This window comes from Podarcis liolepis (assembly GCF_965112155.1).
Source record: "Podarcis liolepis genome assembly, chromosome: 5".
In the NCBI taxonomy this organism is placed as follows: Eukaryota; Metazoa; Chordata; class Lepidosauria; order Squamata; family Lacertidae; genus Podarcis; species Podarcis liolepis.
In genome coordinates, this window is record NC_139556.1 from 4,897,424 (window position 1) to 4,924,932 (window position 27,509).

The 27,509-nt window shown below is 42.0% G+C and overlaps 1 protein-coding gene across 6 annotated transcripts in view; it reads left to right on the plus strand.

The window, feature by feature from the left end:
- SCUBE1 (signal peptide, CUB domain and EGF like domain containing 1) overlaps positions 1-27,509 on the plus strand; it is a 193,241-nt gene that overhangs the window by 118,833 nt on the left and 46,899 nt on the right. For all 6 annotated transcript variants that reach the window (XM_083503331.1, XM_083503332.1, XM_083503336.1 and 3 more), the window contains one exon: positions 6,554-6,670. In XM_083503331.1, the coding sequence (XP_083359457.1) occupies positions 6,554-6,670 (117 nt within the window). The remainder of the gene's footprint in view (positions 1-6,553; positions 6,671-27,509) is intronic.

Genomic DNA, 27,509 nt, shown 5'->3' on the forward strand with positions numbered 1-27,509 from the left:
CTTGGAGGTTCAGTCTGCAGAACTCCTACTGTTCTCACATCATAGATTGGTACAATGGCATGATGAAATTGGCAGTTCTATTTTCAGTCCCATTCTTAATGATCCCTGACATAATTTGCCTTTTTTTGCTGCTGCTGCTAAGTTAGCACCTTCACACACACACACACACACACACACACACACACACACTTTTATTGGTTTTTTAACATATCATTTCCAACAATCATTTAACATAACAATATTTTAGACTTCGGTCAACAACCTCTGAAGATTTTCCATTCTTTATCACTTGTTCTGCATTTCTTAATTTCTCTATTACTTTTAATTATCATTAACTAATAATGATATGATTAATAATACCATTAATTAATTATCATTAACTAATAATTCTTTTCATAGTCTTTCTTGCAATATTTCAAGTAGTCCTCCTTACAGTACTTCTTGCAGTTCATTACAAATGCTTTTCAAATAGTTCAAATATTTACTCCAATCTTCTAAGAATCTCTGGTCCCACAGGTTTCGAATCCTTCCTATTAATTTATCTAATGCTGCACAGTCCATTAATTTCATCTGCCATTCTTCTTTTGTCGGTAATTCTTCTTTCTTCCAGTTTTGTGCCAATAATATTCTTGCTGTCACTGCATTTAAAAATGACTTATCCTGTCTATTAATATCATCCCCTACAATGCCAAGTAAAAATGCTTCTAGTTTTTTAATAAATGTATATTTCAATATCGTTTTCATCTCATTATATAGCTAAGTTAGCACCTTCATGACGCTATCACTGCGGGTTCAGCTCTCACTAGCATGTATGGGGAATTAAAGAGTTTTGGGGCCCAGGTGTGCATAACTTTACACTTGCTTACATTGAATTTAATTTGCCATTTTACTGCCTGTTCTCTCAGTTTGGACCAATTCTTTTGGCCTGCCTCATAATCCCTTTTTGCTTTAACCACCCTGAACAATTCAGTACCATCCGTGAACTTGGCTGCCTCACTGTTCACCCATCACTCTAGATCCTGGGTTGCCAGTGCTGTGCTCTTCCGATGCGATAGGACTACAACTCCCATCTGTCCCTACCGGCATGGACAAGGGTCAAGGGTTGTGGGAGTTGTGTTGGCTACACCAACGTTTATCATTAATGAACAATTTGTGTGTGGAACAACTCAGCCTCTCATCATTGTTGATCTTTTATTATTTTTGTAAACCGCTTTGGGTGTTAATTTTCTTTTTCTTTTTTTAAAAGATATTTATTAAAGTTTCCAATTTTTTACAAACAAAAAGAAAAATCAAACATAAAAATATTAAAAACATATAAATTTCATAGCTTATTTTCTCATGTCTTATTTCCCCGACCTCCTCATACCTCGCCTTCTTGTATACCCAGTTTAAGTTGTTTATACAGCAAATCCTTATCTCCAAATCTTAAATTATTATCGCTTTAAGTTCTTGCTTACAGAAAAAAAGTCCTTTTATCATAATTACAGCTTGAAACCACTTAATTTCAATCCAACATCATTCAACATTCCTTAATTTTGCAATATTTTTGTAAGTAGTCCTTAAATTTTTTCCAGTCTTCTTCTGCCGACTCTTCTCCCTGGTCCCGGATTCTGCCAGTCATTTCTGCAAGTCCCATAGAGTCAATCAGCTTCATCTGCCATTCTTCCAAAGTGGGTAGATCTTGTGTCTTCCAATACTTTGCGATACTCTTGCTGCTGTTGTTGCATACATAAAAAAGTTCTATCCTTCTTTAGCACCAATTGGCCGACCATGCCCAGGAGAAAGGCCTCTGGTTTCTTCAAGAAGGTATATTTAAATACCTTTTTCAGTTCATTATATATCATCTCCCAGAAAGCCTTAATCCTTGGGCACATCCACCAAAGGTGAAAGAATGTACCTTCAGTTTCTTTACATTTCCAACATTTGTTATCGGGCAAATGGTAGATTTTTGCAAGCTTGACTGGGGTCATGTACCACCTATATATCTTTTTCATAATATTTTCTCTCAAGGCATTACATGCCGTAAATTTCATTCCGGTGGTCCACAGGTGTTAATTTTCTTTACAATCAAGCGCTGTATAAATTTTACAAAATGAAAATAAATATATATACTGTATAGATTTATAAACGTATGCTTTCCCCACAAATTGCCTTCACCAAGGGGCTTACAGAACAGAATAGCCAAATGAGTATAGAACCTTATAAAACAATACTGCAAAGCCTCATAAGAACAATTTGAAATACAAAGCACAGTTGCAGTACATTAAGCAACATTAAAAACCCTCAGTAAAGACCAGCAAAGATAAAATGCAGAACAATCACACTTTCAAAACTCCAGAAGAGCATCAGCAATTAAAAGCAGATTAAAATAGATAAATATTTAAAGGCCATGTGAAAGCGACTAAAGAGGTCCCCAAAATCACACCCTGGGGGAGAGGGGAGTTCTACGAAGTAGCTACAAGATTACTACTATTTTCTCATTTTGTATCTAGATCCCAAATTAAAACCTGGATTTCAAATGCTTCTAATGGTATGGAAGTCTTTGGGTTGGGAGCAGCTTGCACCACGGCTGCATACACACCACCCTGGCATCTAATTGCAGCAGAACAACCACACATTGCAGTTTGCAAGGCTTTCAACAACTCTTGCTTTGTAGAGTCCGGCAAAGGCAGCAAGAGTTTCCCACACTTCATATTTCCCCTCCCCCCCCCCCGCCCCACTCACCCGCTCAGCTTTATTCCCTTTCCCATGCTTTCTTTTCAAGTCAAGGCTTATTGGTACATTTATTGACCCTCAACTGTGGACAGTATCTCTGATTTCTTCCCATATTGTCGGCATTTATTAAAGGCATAAATCCCTCTGCTTTAACAGAAGAGGGACATTTTGTGAAATTGTTAAAATAAGAGCCCCTTCTTTTTCTTTCTTAATCAGAATTACTTTTACGTATACACTAGCTGTTACTCTTCAGGTCTACTTATATATTCTGCTAGGGGATCAGAGGAATATTATTGCATCTACTCATTTTCGCTGGCTGTCACCCAGCAACCTGTAACATCGCTGCTTAAGTCGTGTTTGACTGATACCGATGAATTGTTGTAAAAGGCTTTTCATAAACCATAGGTAATCTATGAGTGTGAGATTTACTGCTGGTTGCAGTTCTATGCCAAATCCATAGCTTTTTGTGTTTTTTAATAATGTAGTCATTTGACATTTCTAATCATTCTGTAATGTTAAACTGTTGGTACTCCCAATAAATTGCTTTAGGTAGAAACTTTTTTTAATTCCCTGATTTTTGTATACCTGGTTTTTCTTAGAATTTATTTAGGATTATGTTTGCAATCTATTATAGCTGCTCGTGGAAGACGTCCCATGAAATTTTATTGCATAGTCACACATCAGAATTAAACATCAAAGTAGACTTATTTGCAAGGGTAAGGAAGACCTACTGAATAAACCCTTTTAGTGTTAAAGTTAAACCCTTTTAGTGGCCCACTGATTAAGAACATGTTCAACACCCTCTCATTGAAATTCTTGGAGCTGAAAACAATGCTTAAACTTTGACTAGATCTGCTTTCTCAAGATAATAAAGAGTAGGTTGGTGTCCATATTTCAGCCACGCAGGCAAAAGCAAAAGGCGTCCCATTCTCTCTTAAAATTAGTGAATTCTCTACATGCACATCCTGGTTCTATATTTTTTCACTTTTGAGCTCTTGTGTGTGTACTAAATCTGCTAAATCAGGGATTTTTTGGTGGCGGCGTGGCGGTAACTTAAACTCATGTCAGAAGTATGGCAAAGAGGTTCAGTTTTGTATAAGATCCATCTTAAGCCCATGTGCAAATTAATGAACTGAGCCCTATGTGATTTTTCGTGATAAAGCAGTTGGCTGGGAACAGGCCTGCTCAAAGAGCTGCACCTTTAAAGAGGAATTCTAGGGTTTCTCTCCCTGCCCCTCTTTCTAAAGAGTCGATACTCATGCCGTTGAAACTGTATTTAATTTCAAAAAGTGGTTTGCATGGGGTCTTACTGTTCAAGAAAAACAGGCTCCAAACCTTGTTATATACTTCTCTGTATTGCCCTATACTACTTCTTGTTATATCCTAACCTGGATTGTCTGATCAGATACCTGCCAAATAGGTATCTTTATCTCAGGGTCATGGATTCGAGTCCCACGTTTGGCAAAAGGTTTCTGCATTGCAAGGGGTTAGACATAGATGACCATCGGGATCCCTTCCAACTCGCAGTTCCATGAAACATACTGAGTTTGAGCCATATGAATGTCATAACCATTTCAATTCTGTCTAAGTACAATGGAATGGAATATACAAAAGACAAGAGGACAACACTGATCTGGAACCCCCATGTGGTGGGTTGGCAGGGGAAACATGTTGGATGGGGAAAGCGTTAATGACCTCTACTGCTGATCTCTACATTTCTCCTCCAGATTGCCTCTCCTGAAGCTGCTTCACCATAGAAGTGATTGTTAGAATTTTATGTAATATGTTGGGTCATAACATAGTTCAAGTCTAACACATCTTGCAGATAATGCAAATAATCCAAGAGTCTTTTATAAACATGAGTTAAGAATGGCTTTATGGAAAGCCTTGGGATGATGAACTGCAATCAGTCACCTTCTAGATTGAAATTTCCTCTGCCACACATGGGAGAAACTTAGAAATCCCTTCCACGGAAGGTAGCATTCAACTATGTTTCACTCAGAGCAACTTATTGAAATGAATAGACATGCAGTAACTTAGCCATGTTTATTCATTTCAGTGCTGTACTCTGAGTAAAACTCTGTCTCAAAATTGCTAGCAGCATATTGGCATTTATGGCTCTTGTAAACATGGTACCGCATGCTTTGCTAATTTCTTCTTGTAGCATTCAGATTCCTATAGCAAAACGTGTGTCAGAACATCATTGTGCTGAGTTTCCCTGTCCACACCCCCTTGGCTGCCACTTTTGACAAAAGGGAAACTTGAAGCACATCCCATCCCATGACTTGTTTTGTAGGGTTAAAGGTAAAGGGACCCCTGACTGTTAGGTCCAGTCGTGGACGACTCTGGGGTTGCTCGCTCATCTCGCTTTATTGGCCAAGGGAACCGGAGTACAGCTTACGGGTCATGTGGCCAGCATGACTAAGCCGCTTCTGGTGAACCAGAGCAGCGCACAGAAACACCGTTTACCTTCCCACCGGAGCGGTACCTATTTATCTACTTGCACTGATGTGCTTTCGAACTGCTAGGTTGGCAGGAGCTGGGACCGAGCAATGGGAGCTCACCCCATCATGGGGATTCGAACCGCCGATTGGCAAGCCCTAGGCGCCACCCGCGCTGTAGGGTTAGTAGGTGTTAATAGGGAAGAAAGGAAGAGGAGATGGGGGAAGAATGTCTCGTTAAGGACCAAGAAACAACTACTAGATAAAAACACAGTTTAGCCCAATGAGTAAAATCAGCACAGTTACTGCTCTTGTTTACTGATTCATTTTACTGCTGCTTATTATTTACTTCACAAACACTATACACTTGCATGTATTCTGCCATTACTATTATTTTATTGTGTTGTAATGAAGTTGCACTTTTCATGGAATGAGACCTAATACCCATTCCTCATTATTGCAAAAGTTATAAAAAAGTGTTGCAGCTTTCCCTTCCCTGTGTTTGCCCAACCACCATTTGACATCACACAAGCACTGGGAAATTTCAATGACACAGCTTGGAATGGGTTCAGTGACCTCAATTATGCCCTCCCCACCCACTCCAAACTCCTTTCAATTTGCAAAAAGCTTTAAGTGGACAAAACCCAGATGCCTTTTGCTTGTAGTTCAGTAAGAACAGATTGGGCATGTAGATTCCTGTCAAAGTGATGTATGTAGTTCATTTTCCATTAACTCTTTCTGTAAATGAAAGGATTTGAAAATTTCAATTTCAAGTCCAGTGCTGTGCTTTGATTTTCTGTGGCTCCATCCCTCCCAATAGTGTGTCAAGAGCAATCTCCCCCCCCAATGAATATTGAAAAGCCATCTCTGGATAATGGCTGATGAGCCATTAAAATATTAGCTCTGCAGAAATCGCAGGGTCTTGGCTCCACATAATATGTTTTGGGTGGGGTATGACTGCTTGAGTCTGTTTTAAAATGTAATATGTTGTTAGCTGAAGCAGTAGCCTTTCAAAATCTGCATTTAAAAATCTCCCTTACTCTCTTCTTTATTCCTCATTCTAAATATGTCTATTGGAAGTAAAGCCCATTAATTTCAGTGGGCCTTTCCAGTAAGAAAACAGTTCTTACAGTTCTTAACCGTCAAATTCCTTGGGACTTATTTTCAAGTCAACAATGCATACAGTTTGCAGTTGAAGTTTAAGACAGTCATAAAGCCCTTGTGATAAACATATTGATGTTGCATGCTTAAGGACAGATTGCTTACATGGCTTTGTAACGTTATGCAGGATACTTAGAGGACTACAATGTGTTGTGTTATTCTCTCCCTCTTTCCCTCCTTACTCCTTCCCTCCCTACTCCTTCTCTCTCTTTCTCTGTCTTTCTTTCATTTCTCAGAAACATGTGCTGTCAATAATGGAGGCTGTGACCGCACTTGCAAGGACACAGCAACAGGAGTACGCTGCAGCTGTCCGGTTGGATTCAACCTACAACCTGATGGGAAAACATGCAAAGGTCAGCTTCTGTTTGCTTTTCAATGCATCATTTCCCTTTAGCAGTTTCAGTACCAGAGGTTAAATGTACAGACATATAATTGACACACAGACCTGAAGGATCTTAACCATGGGTAGGCAAACTAAGGCCCAGGGGCCGGATGCGGCCCAATCGCTTTCTCAATCCGGCCCACGGACGGTCCAGGAATCGGCGTGTTTTTACATGAGTAGAATGTGCCCTTTTATTTAAAATGCATCTCTAGGTTATTTGTGGAGCCTGCCTGGTGTTTTTGCTTGAGTAGAATGTGCCCTTTTATGTAAAATGCATCTCTGGGTTATTTGTGGGGCATAGGAATTCGTTCATTCCCCCCCCCCAAAAAAAATATAGTCCAGCCCCTCACAAGGTCTGAGGGACAGTGGACCGGCCCCCTGCCGAAAAAGTTTGCTGACCCCTGATCTTAACACTGCAATAAGCAATCACAACTTGATTGTATAGTTTCCCCTTCTATCTCTGGTTATTTTTGTTACAAACTGGTTTTTTGTGTTGTGTCCCTGATGTTCTTCTAAATTATCTATTATGTCCTTTGGATAATTACATTGGTGGGTGAAGAATTACAATAGAAATCTCCCTATATTTTAATTTTCGCATAATGTTTCTGAAACCTAGTGAGGTGTTTTTTTTCTGATGAAGGGGAAATGATTTGAAGGTATAGATTCCAACTTGGAAAACTACATATTTTTGCGAGTTATGTAAAGTCTGAAAAATAAAGACATTCAGAAGGTATTAATGGCCAGTTTGAAACAATAAAAAGTTGAGGCCAAAGCTAAGATTCTTAGAGAGCTGTATGACAAGTAACAATATGCGTGTGTGTTTGAGTGTACACAGACAGATATTCATAAATTTATATATTTGCTACTGTGATGGACAGTGGCTCACCAGGGTGTTCAATGGAAGTCTTTCCCAAACTTGCTAACTAGAGATTCTTCTAGCTGGAGATATCAGCGAACAGGCTTGGCACCTTCTGCTTGCAGAAAATGTGCTCTTCCACTGGCCTCTGTAGACCCTCTGTTTGCCACATCTTGAAAAATGTGGGGTGGTCATCACAGTAAAATCGATAAGTGAATGGCACACATCTTGAAAGGTTGCTTATAGCCCTGTATGAAGACCTACTGTATATTTATCAACATATAGGAGCTTAGGGTGGAATTTACTAACATCACAAAGGGGTCACATATAATGAATGATGGACTTCTATGATCATTTATAAATTGATGTACAGGTGATTGGCTCCTGTGCTTCATTGAAATTGTGGTTTTTTAAAAAATAATAATATTGTTTTTGCATTTTCCATTTTTCTGTTTACACATCATAGTTTACCATCCTACATAATTTCTGTGCAGACTTCCTAACCTGACCTTCCATGGCATTCTTGATAAACCTAGCATTGCTGTTTATCAGTTTATTAGTCCACCCTACTTTCCCATTCTAATCCCTCATTGTATTTAACTGTTGTTCACAACATTATCCCTACTTGTAGATTGATTTTAGTATATATATATATTAATATTCCGCAAAACTGTCCCTCTCATCCTTTGTCTTTTTTCATCTGGATTCCTTATTTTGACAGTCATATGTGCAAGTTCTGCGAGTTCTGTCAATTTGTACAGCCATTGTTCTTTGGTGGGGGTTTCTCTGTATTTCCAACTTCTAGTATACACTATTCTGGCTGCTAAAAAAATAAGTTTCATAAAGAAATAAGCTGTGTGTCTTCCTAGGGATCTCATCACTAATTATTGCTAATAGAAAGGCTTCAGTTTTTTTGGGGGGGGGGGGAAATGTGATTTGAAGAATTCTTTTGAGCTCATCATAGACCATCTCACTGTATTTTTGGGCATGTTTCCACTGCCACCACATATGTATGAAAGATCCCTCAGCCTCTGAACATTGCCAACACAATTTGGACCCTCTTTTGTACATTTTAACAAGTTTACTGGGAATTAAGTACTACCTGTAAAACATTTTTTGTATTTTTTTTTCTTTATCAAATAGCAAGCTGAAAAGTTCATAGTTTTCCCCCAAAGTTTTCCCCAAACCAAAATGTCAATGTTCTGTCCAAGAGCTTTAGCCCAGTGTGTCATTATGGACTTGACCATTTTGTCTTTGGTCTCCCGTTCTAGTAAAAATTTATAAAGTTTGGATATTAATTTTTTTTTGTTTCCCAATATTGTTTTCCCATATTCTGATCCTCCTTCCAAAAATCCTTTTTCTTTATCTTTTCTGAAAACCTCCTTTAATTGAAAATATTGAAACCAATCTGAGACATACCGGTAGTTTTGTACATCTTCTCTTTTTTTTAGTCCTCTAGTACCCTCTCTAAGCTCAAGGAGGTCCTTGTATGTACCCCAGTTCTTATTCATGTTTACATTCTTAGCTGCCACTGCCTCAATGGGGGATATCCACCAGGGGCCCCTTCCTTTCTAGGAGGTCTTTATATCTTGTCCAAACGTGGTATAGGTTCTTTCTTATCATGTGGTTGTGGAATCCCTTGTGCACTTTAGTTTTGTCATAATATAGGTAAGTGTGCCATCCATACACCAAATAGAATAGAATAGAATAGAATAGAATAGAATAGAATAGAATAGATTCTTTATTGTCATTACACAAGTGCAACATTGCACAAAGTGCAACGAAATTGGATGCCATCCCTTAAAACAACAAAAGCAAAACAACAACAACAACCAAACAAACCACATTCCAGCCACACCCACACCACACCCATCAAACTCCCAGGTCACACTATCGAGTTACAGCATTCAAAAAGGCCACAGCTCTTGGATAGAAACTGTTTTTCAGTCTATTTGTCTTTGACTTGATGTTTCTATATCTCCTGCCAGAAGGCAGTAGTGCAAACAGACCGTGTCCCGGGTGAGATGAATCCTGCAGGATGTTATTTGCTTTCCTAAGACAACGGGAACCGTACAGTTCTTCCAAAGATGGGAGAGGATGACCAATAATCCTTTGGGCTGTGGTTATGACCTTCTGGAGCACCTTCCTCTCCCTAGCTGTACAACTGGAGAACCAAGCACAAATACAGTATGTAAGAATGCTCTCTATGGAGCCTCGGTAGAAGGACACCAGCAGTCTCTCACTCAGATTGTTCTTCTTTAAAAGTCTGAGGAAATAAATTCTCTGCTGGGCCTTCTTCACCAGAGCAGTGGTATGTGCGCTCCAAGTCATGCCCTGATCGATAGCTACTCCCAAAAACCTGAATTCCGCCACCCTCTCCACCCGTTCCCCGTTGATATACAAGGGCTGAATGTCCGCCTTTTTTTTTCTGTAATCCACCACCAATTCCTTGGTCTTAGCCGTATTAAGAGCCAGATTGTTCTCTCCACACCAAACACAGAGCCGCTCCACCTCGTCCCGATAGGCGGACTCATCCCCTCCTGAAATGAGCCCCACCACCGTAGTGTCATCAGCAAACTTGATGATTTTGTTGCTGGAATAGATGGCTGTACAGTCATACGTATAGAGAGTGTAGAGCAGGGGACAAATCAAATCCTTCTAAGTCCAGAGTATTTATGTTTTTCAGCTCCAACCAATCAATCTTACATCCAACAAGCAAGCCGCCTCATAGTACATTTTCAGGTCTTTGTGGTATTATAATTTGTTGAAAGCAACCCAGAGTAGCTGGGGCAACCCCCCCGCAAAACCCTACTTCTAAAGGTTGGAGGACTCTGGATCAGAATGGCATGTTCAGTAGGGCATAAACTGAGGCAAGGGATTTAAACCCTAATCAGTTCCCCAGACTTGGCATTTTGTATGATATACAGTAGCTAGTATAGCATCCTTTAGTGTTTTTCTACAGTCTTCTATTCAAAACATGGGCTTTCTGTCTTGTACAAAGCTTAGCTTTGATTTCATTGCTGATCTGTGGATGGAAGATCTTTCCTATAATTGATCTGATTCTTTAAGGAACAACTGGTGGAGTCTCCTTCTTTGGAGGTCTTTAAGCAGAGGCTTGACAACCATATGTCAGGAGTGCTCTGATGGTGTTTCCTGCTTGGCAGGGGGTTGGACTCGATGGCCCATGTGGTCTATTCCAACTCTATGATTCTATGATTCTAACTGTAGTAGGAAAGGACATCAAAGATCCCGGTATTATTGGTTGTCTTTTAGGACTGGCATATTGCATAGGGACTTGATTCTGTACTATGCTAAATAGAAGACAATGCTGTAATGATTGGTATACTATTTATAATCAACATTTTGGCTTAGATTCATGCCACTGTGTACATCATAATGTCTTAACTTGTCTGTGATTTACCGCAACTGAATGGGTGAACTTCCTTTGTTGGAAAACATGGTGTTTGAGATGAAGTTTGGGTTGTATGAAAGCAATGTAAAACAACTAGAAGTTGTTTTATTCCCTAAGCAAGCCAAGGAATTAAAGTAATTGTAAGTGCACACTGAGACAGGGAAGCTCAACTTCATATATCCATTGTTGGGGTCTAGGCGGGCCATGATTGACCTGAATGAAGAACTTGGGCTTGTGGTGCATAGCTCTGTGTTGATCCAGTGTGTGGCAACTATAAAAAGGGGTTGCTGGATTCCATGTTATATTAGAAAAGGGATCGAAGGTAAAAGTGTCAATATCGCAATGCCTCTGTACAAATCCATGGTGCGACCATACTGCCGTGTCTCATAAGAGATACTGCAGCACTGGTAAAGGTGCAGAAAAGGACGACCAAGAGCAGGGGTCTGCAACCTTTAAGACAAAAAGAGCCACTTGGACCCGTTTCCGAAGGAAAAAAAAACTGGGAGCCGCAAAACCATTGCGACATTTAAAACAAATATATCTCTGGAGCCGCGATCTGACAGCGGGTGGGAAGGTGACGTTGGGACGGTGCGTGACTAATGTACGCACCGCCCCCATGCGACGTCACAGCCAGTACAGCGCCCGCCACAGTGGGGAGTGTCGGGGCGCACAATGCACCTCCTCCCCTCGCTAGTATCCGCCCCGGAGCCGCGGCAAAGGTGTAAAAGAGCCACATGCGGCTCTGGAGCCGCAGGTTGCAGACCCCTGACCAAGAGGATCAAGGGAAGGGAGCAACTCCCTTGTGAAGAAAGGGAAGGGGGAACATAACAGGTATATAAGGTTATGTATGGTGTGGAGAAAGTGGTTAAAGGGATGTTTACCCCATCTCTCATAACATTAGACCTTGGGTCGTTCAATGAAGTCAAGGCAGACAAAAGCAAGGACTCGTTCACATACAGTTTGGAATTCACTGCCAGAAGATACGGCGATCAGGATTAGAAAAAAAATCATGAAAAATATGTCTGTCCGCAGTTATGAGTCTTGCTTCCTAGAGGCACCAGTTGGGCCGCTGTAGGAGAGGGTGGTGGGCGAGGTGCACCTTCTGTTGTTCTCAAGTCCTCATCCATCATTGCAGGAACCCAAGCTGTGGAACAGAATGAATTGCATTGGGTAACATCCATGCGTTTTCATAGGAGGCTAAACAAGGAGGTTGAAAAGGGTTGTCACTGTTAGCTCCCAGGATTTTCGAAATAAATTGTACCTTGGATTTTCTTGGAAATTGATATTTATTGTGGTACATTTTTCTTATATGTGTTTTATTTATTTGGGACAGAATTCAGTTATGACCACCGAGGGGCTCTAGTTTATGGCAGAAGCCGCCCTAAGGAATGTAAGAAGCAACCAAAATGTGGCAGAGCAAGGGAGGAGCACATTTATGCCTAATCCTATTCCTGCCCACCAAAAAAAAGGGTTGAACGAGGCCCCTCCCCCACACTGCCACCACAGAGTGTAGGATATATTGTGGATCAGCACACAAGTTATATAAATCCCACCCACCTACAGGGAGACCAGAATTCCGATAATAGGTGCCTCAGGTTGTGTACAGCCAGAGTACACACAGGAGAACTCTGGGGATGGGAAGAAGAAAGAGGGAGCCCTTTGCACAGACGGGCTTTCTTCGGAATGCTCGGAGGAATTCGAACATGTGACTAACTCTTCTCTGCCTAGAACCCTAACAGGTACCTGCCCTTCAAATGCCAGACGCAAGCACCCAACCACAGCCCCGTCCAAAGAAAGGGACAGAGTGCCCCATACAGGTAAGCAATGGGAGGGAGCAGCCGTGCTGTGGTGTACAATTGCAGCAACCCTGTCCCATGTTCTGCCCTTTCTTTTGCCCAAACTGAGCTGCTGTGAGACTCTTCTCCCCAAAGAGCTGGGAGCAGGGTCTGTTAGGCAGGGCGAGCCCTCAGCATCAACCGCTCACGAGCGATTTTGCCTTGCAGAACCACAGCCCCGACCCACGGAGGAGAGCGAGCTGCCACAGCATACAGTGTTCAGCTGCAATCACCAAAGGAGAATCGTGGCCTTAGTCCCTGTGTTTCTCAGGGACTCAGAAGGCACTACCCCGCTCCCTCCTCACGAGAGCTGGAGCCACGAGGGACTCTGCGCCTGCTCCTCTGTTCCGGGTTGAGCCGCTGTCCCAGGCATGGGAGCCCTGCTGGTGGTTAGTGACCCCGTATGTGTGCCTTTCCCTTTCAGGATCTCCTGCATCCTGGATGCTGTTCAATATAGACTTTGTGTCTGCCACTTGTCTTGTTTCTTTGTTGCTTGGGGTTGGTAGGGAGGGATCTTTCTCTCTTCCTTTCTCTCTGACTTCAAAATGGGACTCGGAGGTGGGAAGCTTGATGCTGTCAAGGCCAGTGGCCCCTCCACACTCTCCTCATGCCCACTGCCTGGTCTGTGAGGGACTGGACCTGTTAGAGGAGTGGGTACTGTCCGCATGGTGTCTTCATGTGGGGTCCTTCTTCACCATTTCTGGCAGGGAGTCATGCCCTGGAATTGAAACATGGACCCCCTGTTCCACCAGGCTATGACTTTTCTTGCGGCGCACACTCTCAGGGCGTTGATGACTTAGTTTGTGGGGAGACAAATGCCTCGTGGTGTGTCTGCTATGGCTGTGTCCGTAGGACACATCTGTTCTTTCTGCAATATGGCTTTGAGTCCAAGGAGCTCCTTCTCTTTTGCCTCTGACAAGATGGTTGCTGGCCAGGCATGTGAAAAATAAGTGTGGCCTGCACAAAGTGCACACCTGTCCCGAGGGAGCTGTCTGGGTGCTGTGACATCTCTCATTCCTTCCCTTTGTGTGTTGTGATCGCAAGCAGTGTGTGGTATACAAGGAATTATCCATATGTATGCTGGGGTGCCTACAACGCTTGGGCGTTGTTGTCTTGCTGCCTGTGTCGCACAATGGATGGTGCTATGGCATCGTTATATCTGGTAGTTTGCATGTTGTATTTGGGGTGGAGTGGAAGGACATAATAGGATGTCTGTCTCACTGTCAGCATGAGTGAATTGGCCGGATCCAGCTGACGTGGGGCACCATTGCCATTTGTCCACTTCCTCTCCACAACCTCTCCACTTTATCTCCAGAACATGACCACACTGTGATCGGTGGTGGGTCCTGGCAGGGTTGTCATGGGCATGGGAATGAGGTGGGGTTGTTGTCGACAAATCCTCTGGGTCCTTGAGCTCACTGGAAGCAGACACCAATCCCGCTCATACAGAGAGCATACAGAACTGTCAATAGCTACAAAAGAAGTTGTCCCTGCAAGAAGCTGAGAGTCAACAAAAGCCTTGCGTAGTCTGATGAGGCCTGTTGTGTGGCATGCTCCGACCCTTTCCTGATTTTGTAGACTGTGACACTTGTTTGAGGCCAGGGGGTGGGACAGAGGTACTGTGGGGGTGTCATCCTTTGAGTCCAAGGATGGCAGAAGAGCTGTGACCTCTGGCCAATAAGGTTATGAGGAAGTAGGCTGAACCTCGTCTTATCTGAGTTCTCAGGTGTGCACAGCAAGGTCCCAACTTCATGGGTCATGGTGGTTGCACCACTCTGTGCTTTGCACAGCTCTGTTTTTCCCTGTCTTGTTCTGGGCTGGATACATGTAAGGCATGGCAGGTGTTGCGTTAGCATGGCGACATTGGAATACTCTCCATAGTGTATTGGAGCGTATGATTGCCCTATTTACTTATTTGCTTGTTTAATTAAAGTAGCTTTATACCCACCTAGGGTGGTTATATTTATACCTTGCTTTTCAGCCAAAGTGGCTTCAAATCAAAGATACAGTGTTAGATGCTAGGGACACATGGGTGTATGTATGACATTTTCTTGTCAGAATGATGAAGGGGCTGCATTATAAAACTATATTTTTGAGGTCATCAGAGAAAAGAATTATCGCCAAGTAAAAGGTATAGCTCAGCTTCTCTCTGTGTGTATATGCAGAGATGGTGATATTTATGTGATATGACATCAATTTCTTTTGGATTCATCAGCTTCAGAGTACACAACTCCTGGGTTGTATGTGGAGGGGAGTTTTATAAAGTGTGCAGGGTAGAGCCTGTTCCAGACTGTGCAAGCATAATAATTTTCCACAAATGGCCTTGGACAATGAGCGTCTCCATCTGTCTTCCTCATCTAGACCATGGTACTAAAACTGTGTCACTACCATCCCCAGTATTTTCCATCTCAGGACAAATGCATCCTATCCTGCAATATCATCAATGTGGTATATTCAATTGATTCATTATTATGAATTATTCTCCCAGTTAGTGATGTTCCTGAGTGAGTGTTAGTCCTAATGTAGCCAAAATGGCTCCACACATATAAAAGAGCAAGGTATCAACAGAATTGAGGGGATCCCACGGTTTGCAGAAGGACAAAATACATTTAGGGGGGAACATAAGAAGGTAGCTTTCCCCTGCCCTCCGCTGAAAGCCAAGACAATGAAGATTGGACATGCTCAGTGGTAGGAGAATTCTTACCTCCTGGGGAGGGGAAAAGGAATGTAACTTCCTGGAGGATGGCCTGGCTGATTGGCACTCCATACCACAACATTTTGTTGCAGATTGCAGATTTAAGTAATGTTCAACACAGTGAGATGTACTTCTGAATAAATATGCATAGGAAGAGGTTGAACTTTATGTTTTGTCTTGCGGTGGCAGGGAGAAATAAGGCAAGCTTTGGAGTTCGGGGCCTACTGCTGTCCTTTAGTAAGCAATGGGCTTTCAAGGGGAAATAAAGAAGGAGGCTAAACTGCATTTTGAAGTAATGCGTAACTATATATTTATTTTGGTCAACGACCAGTAGAGAAATTGAAGCAATGCACATCAGCATCTAAATGGGAGACCCGGTATGACCAAAAGGTCCAGAACCTAAAATTAACTGCCAGAACGTAGAGCAAGTAACATTTCTGATGGGGATTCTCTTGAGCACTTTGGACAAAACAACAAATATTGGAGAAATATTGGAAGGGCAGATTGTGAACAACCGTCTTTTCAGAAACCTTACAGGACACCAGAACAAGAACACCCAACTTTGGCTGCAAGGATCGTGCACCCCAAAAAGGTAAGCAAGGGAGAACTCCATGCCTCTAAAGGATGACTGTTATAAATTTCTCCCATGTACAGAAGACCCTGGCAGCATGTGGCTGAGCGACCCTTCCTCTCTCAACAGCTACAGCTGTGTTTCAAACACAAAGAACAGAGGTTAAGCATACACTGCAAAAGAGACATTGCATGCAAGTAAGCTTTCACTACAAACCAGTGAAAGCAAGTGAAACCCTCCTGTCTTTCGCCACAAGCACAAGAGACCCCACTGCTGCTGACTAATCCCTTTTACCATAGGAATGGAATTTTCTGAAAATCTCAGTGTTAAACTTACCTGCACTGGGTTGTTTTTTGTTTTTTTTCTAATTCCCGTCTTGCTCTTGGATCTCAACAAGAAATGAATTGTTTTTACTGGTTCTGCTAAAAACATAAACAATTCTTGGAGTATTATACACATTATTACACATATTCATACACATCTACACATCGGGTTCCCAATGTAACCGGCACATAAGAGATACAACAATGAACATAACTGCAAATTCCTGAAAACAGAGAGGGGAAGGAAAGAAGCTCCGTCAGTCAATGCAGTCATCTCAGTTCCTTGTTAGCCTGTGGCAGCCCCCACCGCTTTTGACACTTGTACTTCCAGCTTAGTGGGCATTGATCCACAAATTCTTGGCTTCTGTGCAATTTCCTTGCCAGGTGCTGGCTTCATTCTTAATCTGCCTTGACTGAAATATATAGAGTCTAATCAGTTGAGCATTTAATCACATTAGACACAACATGTATAACTGACAGAGCAGGAGATTTATTGGATATAAGCTGATTTAAGAGTGGAAATTCATAAGGAGCTCTGAACACAGTGAGATTGCAGTGCCAGCAGCAGCCTCAGGAAATTCAGAGCTAGGTTTCCTCGGGCATTAATTTGGGCAAAGGAGGGAGGTGGAATTGGTATCAATTATCCTTATTGTTCTAAATAAGATTATTACGTCGTTTGAATAACTGTGATGTTTTTTAACTTGGTTCTCTTAATTCCTGGCTGCTTAGAACGTCCTGCGGTCATGTTCTGAAACTATGTTTTTTTCTCTCTTTTATGGGCTAAATCTAGACTCATTTTCGTAGGACCAGCCTTGGATTGCCAGGTGGAGGGGCAGGGGATTCTTCTTTCCCTGACATCTTGGCATATGTCCTGGGCAGAAAGAGAAATTAGAACTTTGCATCTTGAAGTTGCCAAAGAATATTTGAGTTATGAAGCTTCCCTCACCGGAGCAATATCTAGTTGAGTTTTACAGGAATAAGTGCTTGTGTAATATTTTCCTTTTAGCCCATCATACGCACGTTTTGTCTAATGGAAAAGAAATCAGTTGATCTCACCTATACTTGTTTAGATGTCTCAGCTACCCTTTGTGCAACCACGGACCTCAAAAGCTACCGCATTTTGTTCTACCCGACTAAGAGCCCTTCTTAACTTTCTCATATGCTGTTTAACCATGGGGGTGTTGCCCTCGGGTTGCTTGACTGAATGCTCTTCTAAGCAAACATTTCTTGTTCTTTCTGTCTCATTGTCATGGCAACCTAGCTGTGTAATACACTGCCTACTTCCTTGAAACAAATCACACGCAGTGGAAATACTGTACCATTTGTGTTTTCAAATACCTGAGAATGCATTTACCGTGTGTGTGTGCCTGAATGAGACACAAAATATCTGTTATTTCCCAAGGAATCCCACAGAAACATAGCTATGTATATAAATCCAAGGGCTGTATCCAGCTAAACCATACTCCAGTGAGTCCCACTGAAATCAAGGGACTTCCTAAGTTAGTCGTGAAGTCCATTGATTTCAGTCGGTCTACTCTGAGTGGCTTGGTTGGGTACAACCCGTCTTCTCTCTCCAATGCTGGCCGTGTATCTGGGAGCATGACTGCAGTGGACCAGTGCCTGCTGATTTGTATAGGGCTGCTCCCCATGTGTTGGCGTCCTGAGCACTCATGTTTGGCAGGCTGCCCCAATGCTGGCATGCTGCCCAGTGTGGGGTGCAGCCATGAGGTGAGCAAGCGAATGTGGCTGCCTCATGCCACTCTTAATCGTTCCTCCTGAATAGCCAAATGGGGTTCATGTCCTTGCTTCTTCATCTTGCACTTAGTCACTTGTGTTCTTTTAATTGTTAGTTTGATGGTTTTATATTTTTAAATCTGCTTTGAGTGACTCCTTTTGGAGTGGATAAATAAGTAAATAAAGTCTGGTGGCAATTGAAGCCATGGAAGGGACTCTGCCAACTGACTGGGCTACAAAGACTCAAAACTAATAATAAACAAAGCTAAGCAGTAAGAGAAATGAAAGCTTGTTTAACATATATTCCTCAGGTTGCTGGTAGAATACAACTACACACATCAGTTGTGCTATCACAAAGGAAGTGCACTTGTGCATTGCCACCAGTTGTGTCCTGAAAGCTGTGGTGCATGGAAGAGGAGAGCAGCAGCTGATCTCAAGGGAAGAGGAGATTCATGGCCAAGGAGAGGGTCCCTCAAGTAATTCGGCCTCAAGCTGCTTAGTGCTTTGAAGTACCTTGAATTGCAGTCAGATACAGACTGACAGCCGGTGCAGCTGATACAATAAAGGACTTGCATGAGCCAACACTTTGCCCCAGTCAAGATTTTAGCAGCAGCAACATTCTGCAGTCATTGAGGTTTCCAACTGGTTTTATCAAGGAGCTCCACATTGAATGCGGTACTGTCGCTCAGTCAAGATGCAATAAATATATGTAGGACCACGGCCAAATATCAGGATTGAGTGCAGCTAATCTGGGGTGGGACCCAGGTAAGGAAGGCACACGTCTGATAGTTAACTCTTTATTGGCAAGAGAAACACTAACAACAACTTTCATGGTGCTCCAGATACCCACATTTCTAGCCTCTAGACAGGTTTGGGTCATATGGCACAGCTACTCCAGCAACAGTGGGACCCCTCCCCTTCTCTGCTTTATACACGGCTGGCACTGTTGTCTAAACCACAGAGCCTAGGGCTTGCCGATCAGAAGGTCAGCGGTTCGAATGCCCGTGACAGGGTGAGCTCCCGTTGCTCGGTCCCAGCTCCTGCCAACCTAGCAGTTTGAAAGCACGTCAAAGTGGATAAATAGGTACCACTCCAGCAGGAAGGTAAATGGCGTTTCCGTGCGCTGCTCTGGTTTGCCAGAAGTGGCTTAGTCATGCTGGCCACATGACCCAGAAGCTGTACGCTGGCCTCCTCGGCCAATAAAGCAAAATGAGTGCTGCAACCCCAGAGTCGGTAACGACTGGACCTAATGGTCAGGGGCCCTTTACCTTTACCTAGGACAGGTTGCGTACCCACCACCTAAGACTTCTCCTGCACGGAAGTCATCACTGCTCTTCCCTTTTCAAGCACCTCCTGGTTCTAGGAGACAGTGGGGCAAGGGAAGGTGGGAATCTACTGACCTATCCCTTGCCTAAACCATCCGTTCTTCGTGCTCCACATCCTGCCCTGACTCTCCCTCCTTCCCTGGCCCCTGGCTTGCAAGTGCCCCATAAATCACTGGTCCCCTCTCCTGGGTCACTTCCCTGGTCAACTGCCTTCACCACAAACTTTTTGGAGCCCTTCCGGTCCCTGAAATCAGTGTACCAGCTGGAAATATGCAAAAGCCACTTGTTAAAATGAACAGCAGTTCTGGGGGTACCTGTACCATCTGCAAGATTTAAACCATTGTGATATGGGAAAGAGACATTTTACAATTTTATAGTGTGCCTTTTACAATTATATTTTTGGATACAATAAGAAAAAACCTAATAATATTTTGAAAACTAGATATGACAGCTCAGTATTTTTGCACCTTTTTCTAGCGGTTACATCATGTGCTTATCATGCCATAAATACAGTGGTATTCTCTTTAGTTTCATAGCACCGAACTAGCAAATTTTTTAAAAGCAGAATTTCTCAAAATTTAAGAGGCAAACTTTTCACACCTGTGCAACATCAACATTTTATATCTAAACTCTGTATGAGATGCACTTTGCATTCACTCCTTTTGTCTTGTATAAATCTAATAACCTCTAACAATGATGTAAGATATAATAGATGTTTGTTTTACAAGGTGACTGATCTTTTGGCAGCCTTGAAGGCCTTTTAAAAAATTGATTAGCTGGTGGATAATGTTCAGAGTGGATATGCCCAGAGGGAAATAGTTGACACCCAAATCCATGTGTGACAGATTACCATTTGTATTTCAAAGTAGACTTATATGGGAGACGGGAGAAAGTGACATGACAGAAATTTGTTCAAACCTGCCTCAGCCTTTCTGTGCTCAGATAGCATTTGCACACAGATGAGTGCTTTGCAGGAATCATTTTATGTAAGATACAGACTGGGAAACTTTATTCAGCCTATTTGCAAAGTTTGTTAATTAAGGAAACAGTTTACTTGATTAGATGAAAAATATATCCCGTAAGCTGTCTTTGATTTCTTGCTAGGAAAAGATTTCAAGAAAAAATATATTAAAGAGGAAGCGCAAGTGAACATAAGGGCACCTTCAGATGCGCCAGTGAAAGATGCTACTGCACATAGGCAAACAAAGGGAATCAATGTACTTTAAACTATTGGTCCTTGCTGATCAATCCCACTTGATTCAAAAGCAAGTGTCCATTCCCAACAAGTTATTGTGCAAAATTATTTTGGTACCCTTTGCACATGTCTATTATTATTGTTGTTACTATTAATTTCATTTATGAATCACTTGCGATGAAGCATCCCGAAGCAATTTCACAATACAGTGAAAAGATATATGAAACAATTGCTTGCAATGAAAACAATTTCTTACACACACACAAAATTCAAATCCGATACAGATACCGATTTTGATTTTTTAAAAATCTCCGCTTAAAGGGGTTGTTGAAAGTGGAAAACCTTCATGGTGCTGAAAAGACAGTAGAAATGGTGCTTGTCTGATATATCGTGGGGAAAGTCCCCTTGTCCCAAGCAATGTAGAGCTTTCTACACCAGAATCTTGAACTTGGCGCAGAGGCCAAGCTTTAGATTTATTGCCATGTCTCTGAATGAAGGAAGTTCTAAGTTTTACAGCGATTTTATCCACTGAGTGCTTTTTTGTAATCTTTGTGTGCACTACTTAGAAACTTTGACAATTAAGCAGTATAGAAATAATAAGACTTTCTACCTGTATCACTTAAGACTCCAGCTGAAGTCACTGATTCTGGGGAGCCTGATCTGGAACTCCCACTTTACTGGTTAAGCAAGCCATGGCCCAAGGCACATTAAGCACAATTTATGATGGAATTCAAAGGCAAAACGAACTACAAATCCTCAATATCTACATCAGTGGTGTAATATGGCCACTTTCTCGCCTCCCTACATCCCCATGTTACGGGTAATTTGACACAGATTATTGTTGTCATTTTGTATTCTTGAGATCCCTTAGGGTGGTAACTTAAAACAAGCCATGGGCTTGTGTAGCACTCTTTGTGCCTCCCTCATTAGTTGGCATTCTCTGCTGTTTGGCATTACAGTGTGTAGTGCCGGCAAATTGACATCCTCAGTTGGAGGATACGGGAAAATTTAGCATTTGCACAAGGGACGCTTTCACAAGATCATCATAAGAAAATATTGAAGAAAAGGTTACCTAATAGAGAGATTTCTACCTTAAGAATGGCTATATGAATAGATCCTGTGTTAGAGGATTGAATATTTCTTTTTTTCTTTCTTCTCAATGCTGTTCCTTGAGTTGAGGAAGTTTACTGTGACAAAATTTGGAAATTCCTGACTAAAACGGCTTGGGGAATCTGGGTTCAGAGCCTAACTAGTGCATTCTGCTTCTAAAAAATCTTATGTGATGTATTTCACGCTTCTAATCTGAACAAAAATCTGAATTAAAAAACCATGCAGATTATTCCACATTCTTTTAAAGGCACAGGCACCTTTTAAATTTTAGCAGGTTTTTAATGTGCACTCATACTAATAACTTATTTAGATTTTGCGGTGTGGGGAGGAAACAGAAGGTTGGTACCGTAGCAAACCAAACTGTAAGAAAGACAGAAAATAAATGCATTCATGCTTATTTGTGACCCAGACTAGGTGAATAAGAACGGCTGGATCTTTGCAGGGGTGTGTGTGTCAGAGTGGAGAGATTTTCTTAGAGGAAATGTTTCTGTTCACAGTCGCTGCTAGCCAGCCATGACATCCTCCAAGATACAGGGAATCCCCCATTTACACACATTCAGTACGTGCACAACTGCACACATGTGCATCGCACCGAACCCAGAAGTGACACAAAAATGTCACAAAAGGGAGTGAGTGTTTGCGGGCTTTTTCAATGGTGTTGCGAAAATATGCAATTTCACTTAAATGTGTGGTGCCTTGGAATGTAACCTCCACAGTAAATGTAATATTTTAGGAGCTCAGCCTGGGCATTCCACTTTCCCCACCCCAATTTTCTGTGTTGTTGTTTTTTCTAGTTGTCTCTCACTCTTTTACGACTGTGAGCAATTCTCAGTGAACTTTCTTCTCCAGAGGAGGAAACTTTGGTTTTGCCATTTCTGTCAGTAATCATATTTTGAGCTCACTGTTTGTGGGTGTCATCCCTGATTTATATTGTAATGATGTGGGGGTGCTCCATACTGCATGGGAATTTTTAGAAGCCAAAAAATATTGTGGTTTTAAAGTAGATATTGTAATTTGCGAGTTTGGACCTATCATGCCAAAAATTGGGTGAAGTCATGGCAACGTCATGTTTCGGTCTGCCATCTTGATTCAGTATGGCTCCTGGAATCCTAATGGTGTTGCAGTCTGCTTCCCACCCCCACCCCCACCTCAGGAACCCTTGTGCCAAAGTTGGCAGTAATATCTCAGACAGCCAAACCCGTGCCAACAGAACAGTCACAGTTTTGCCAAACCTATGCCAAAGTCATGCTTCAGTCTGCCATTTGATTAAATATGGCGTCCAAATGTTGACACAGAGCACCACCCTCACCTTGGGAATCTGCCACGTCTAGCGACCATATCTTGGGAGGTCCTTGGATGTATAGAGAACAGATAGACAGACAAATCGCTTTCAAAAATCTATACTAGATGTAGCAGGACCTTTCCTGTGGAAGAAAAGAATGTAGCCTTCTGAAAAGGAAAAAAATATTCATTAGAGAGAACCTTGGATGAAGTAGTAGTATCACTTACACAGCCACTGGCAGGTTTTGAGGCAAGAAGCAAGTGGAATGATGGAAAGCAGGAGCATGAGAAAATGCAGTCAGCTAGGTTATTTCTCTTGCTTCCTTTATTCTTCCCCACCCACCTCCAAAAGCAATGGCAAAAGCCACAATATGCTTCTGTAGAGGAAGTGTGTAAAATAACGTTGTTATTGTTAATCCCACTTATCCATCATCAGTAAATGGTGTGATGCTTTAATGGTGTGATGCTTCTGTAATAATTTGAGATGAATCTTGCAAACTGTTGCTTTTTCCAGTTTCAGGGCTTCACAACGTAACTCTGCCTAACTTGTAGCAGCCATTCCTGGCTTTCAGTTTAGTCTCTGATACAAGGAATATCTCTCAGCCCCCTTTGATTAGACACCTCCACCGCTCTCACCTAAACTGTGAAACAGACAAATGGCCCTTTAACCACACACACTCCCACATAAACTGCAACAGAGGCTTTAATAGAGTTTTCTCTGCGTGGTCTTTGTGGAGCCAAACTAAGGAGTAAGGTTTAGCACTCCTCAGCTGCATGCCCTCCCCTGTTTTCTGTGTGATGGGACAGACTTGCTGCCATCATTGGTTATCACTCCTATACTGACAAATCGCTCTTTAACCCCCAGCTCCGTGTTACAGTGCTTTGGTAGAACTCTCCTCTTACGTAGTTGCATGTGGCTTGTTGAGAATCACTCCCCTTTCAGCTGCTTTTACCCCCATAGAGGAAAATGTGTGAGTTGTGATATCTTGTCCTGAGAGGTAGTAAAAACAGCTTAGAGTGATTTTCCATGGGGAAAGATTAAATAACCCCCTATTGTACCCCTGGCAATGTTGAACTTCCACTTCAGATCACCATTTCTGTGACTCCATGTTATAAAAACAAAACATTTCCCTCAAAAAAATATTGTGGAAGTACATGTAAAATTTATTTCTATCCTTAGTTGCCAGGGCTGTAAATTAAGTGTGCATTTATTTGAACAAAAGACGGAAAAGGCACCACTTTAATGTGAGTAGTGATCCTGAAAAATCCATAATGTATGATGTCTTCCTTACCATTTCTTTGCAGACTTGGAACACTTTATAGGACTTGTGCATGAATTTGCATGCACACCCACATACACAAGCACACATACACAAGTCTGATGCAAACCAGGTCCTCCCAGACATTTGAGAACCCCTGTCATCAATTACACTGAGCAAATCTTCCTGGCATGGCATTGAAACGAAAAAAAAAGAACTGTCGCTTCCTTCTTGTCAATGTGCAGCCATGCAACTTATCTTAAGACACCTAGGTTTTATGTTCGTCTGTTTAAAGCTTCTGAAACAATAGAGTATTATCTGAGGCATAAGCCAGCCCTGCATTTCAGAACCCCCTTTTTTTTGCCGCCAACATTCCTCTAACTTTGCAATGCACACATTTTCAAAGCATTGTTATGCATACAACAAAATGTTTTCCTAAAGTTAATGTATATCTAACTTGTTCACCTTCCCCTGTTAAACTTCCCTGTCCTTCTTGCTATCAGCCTGTTGTCTTTGTCTCCTCATCACCCTCATCTTAAGAGCTTTATGATTTATGATGATTATTTACATGGCATTATTTACTTATGTACGCTTGTCAGGCAATAACAATATTCTTGTAACTTCATATAGTCACAAGGGGAACAAAACGATCTCAGCTCGTATATATGAATGAAATAAGGGACTGGTTCACACATTCATGTGACTCACACTTCCATGAATACTTGAAATGAAAGCTTTAGTTGTGGGGTGTCATCTGTAAAGGGCCATTCACACACGAGTAATCTGTTTTTGTAATCCAATGATGAATATGTGTTTGTGAACAAGACCTAAGAACTGGTTTTCTGCCTTTTGCCATTATGAGAATTTATGGCTGTAGGGGCAGGTATATGTTGAAAACAATGACTTAGTAAACCTTATATTTTGACTATGATAAAACTGGATTCCAAACTACACAAAGATAAACGAGGTCCAGATTCTTTCATGCTGTGGGATCATTCATTTTCGCATGTCTCATAACAAGACTTTTATTTATAGCTATGGAAAGAAAAATAATGGGGGCCATTGACTTGGTTAGAGGTGATACACTTGGATCCTGTTCCTTTTCAAGTGAAATGCAGCAACAGTCTGCCCTCCATAGAGTGAAATAATTTTTACATGCCTTGTCAGTCTCACTACAGCCATGGAAAGAAATACGTGCAAACTGAGACGTAGTGTTATTTATATTGCTCAGAATGTTTTTGCAGTTAACAACTTCCACCTCCCCCCGTTCTAAAGGTCTTAGTTTCACATAGCCCCATTTACAATTTTGATCCAAGCCTTTTCAGTTGCTGTCTAATTAGTAATTCCTTTCATGGAACATTGTCAGTTTATACCAACGAATATCATAAAATCTTAAATTCGTAGAGTTGGAAGGGGCCATCTAGTTCAACCCCTTGCAAAGCAGGAATCTCAACTAAAGTATCCATGACAAATGGCCATCCAACCTGTTTTTAAAAAAACTTCCAAGGAAGGAGAGTCTAGCACCTCCCAAGGGAGTCCATTCCACTGTCAGACAGCTCTTACTTTCAGAAGCGTCACGGTCCGGTTTATGGGCGGTTGAAGTCCTGGCTGAGGACGTTGGGACCGGGGGCAAGATGGCAAGGTGGGAGCAGGAACAGGAGTCCAGGAGTCAGGAAGCCAAGGGTCCGAGGGTCAGGAAAACGGGAGTCAAGGAGCCAAGGGTATGAGGATCAGAAAGCAAGGAGTCAAGAAGCCAAACACAGCAAAGCAGGTGTTGGAATGAAGTTATATGGCTTTAGTAGAAATGTTATAAGGAATTAAGTATAAATAGATTAATAGAATATTAAAGGAAAAAATAAGGTTAGAATGTGTTAAGATAACTATAGGATAGAAAACAGAGGAAGATGGAAAGGAATTGCTGAAATAATTAACAGAAGTGGAATACAAAAGGGGAGGTGTGAGGAGGTCGTTGAAATAAGTGAATGAAAGATAAGATACTGAAATTGTTTGATGTGTTTTAAATTGTTTTTGTTTTGTTTTGTTAGTTTAGTGTGTTAGTGTTATGTAGTGTTTCTGTATTGTATTGTATCGTTCTTTTTTTTGTAGTGTTTAAATTGTTGAAAAAGTAATAAATATTATTTTTTTTAAAAAACCACAGCAAGGCAGGAAGTGTGTTGCTGTGACAAGGAGCCAAAGGGAAATGCTGACTTTATATCCCTTCCTGGCTCTTGCCACCAGGTGCTGTGAGTTACCAGTCGGCCTCACCTGTGCGGCTGCACCTTGCCTCTTCAGAAGAAACTTAGGAAAGCCCCAGCGAAGCTTTACCGGTCACAGGGCCTGGCTCCTGCATGCACTCCTGACAAGAAGGTTCTGTCTGATGTTTAGTTAGAATCTCATTTCTTGTAACTTGACTCCATGGTTCAAGTCCTAGCCTTCGGAGGAGGAGAAAACAAGCTTGCTCCATATGACAGCCTATCATATTTCCTGTCTCCTCTTTACCAGGCTAAACATAACCCAACTCCCTCAACTGTTCCTCATAAGGCTTGGTTTCCAGACCCTTGGTCATCTTGGTTGGCTCCCGCACCCAGTGTAACCCTACAGCCCAATACAAAAGGGGTTTGGATTGCTCTACAGTGGACCAGGGCCAGTCAGATCATTAGGCAAAATGAGGCAAATGCCAAAGGACAGGAAGCAGCAGAAAGACGCTGAACAGCAGTGTGTGCCCCTTGACCTGTTTCCCATAAATTAGCCTGCTGCCCTCAGGTGCAGTGGAAGGGTGTATCATCAACATGTTATTAGAACAAAAGTCCAAACGTTGTCCCATCCCATCCCATAAAACCAGATACAGCAGGTGGAAAGGTAAAAGAAGAGTTTATTCTGGCTGCAGTCCAGAGTCCTGTTATGGATCACTCCAGAAGGAACAAGCCCCAGACAAAGCAGGTCCAAAGCATTTATACTTTGCATATTGTAGCAAACACAGAGACACGTGAACTTCTGTGTCACTGTTGGCCAGGAAAGCATGTGATCAAGGCATGCTTAAATCAGGTTCTTCCACTTGGCTTCAAGACAGGTATTCACTGACCCTTATCTCGAGTTTAGGCCTGCTCAGCATAACTGGACTTGCAGTTGCAACTGTGGACACGTCTTGCGTAGTCATGGAGACGTCTTGCCTTGGGAATGTGTTTCTGCAGACTCAGCACTTAGCAGGCGGAAG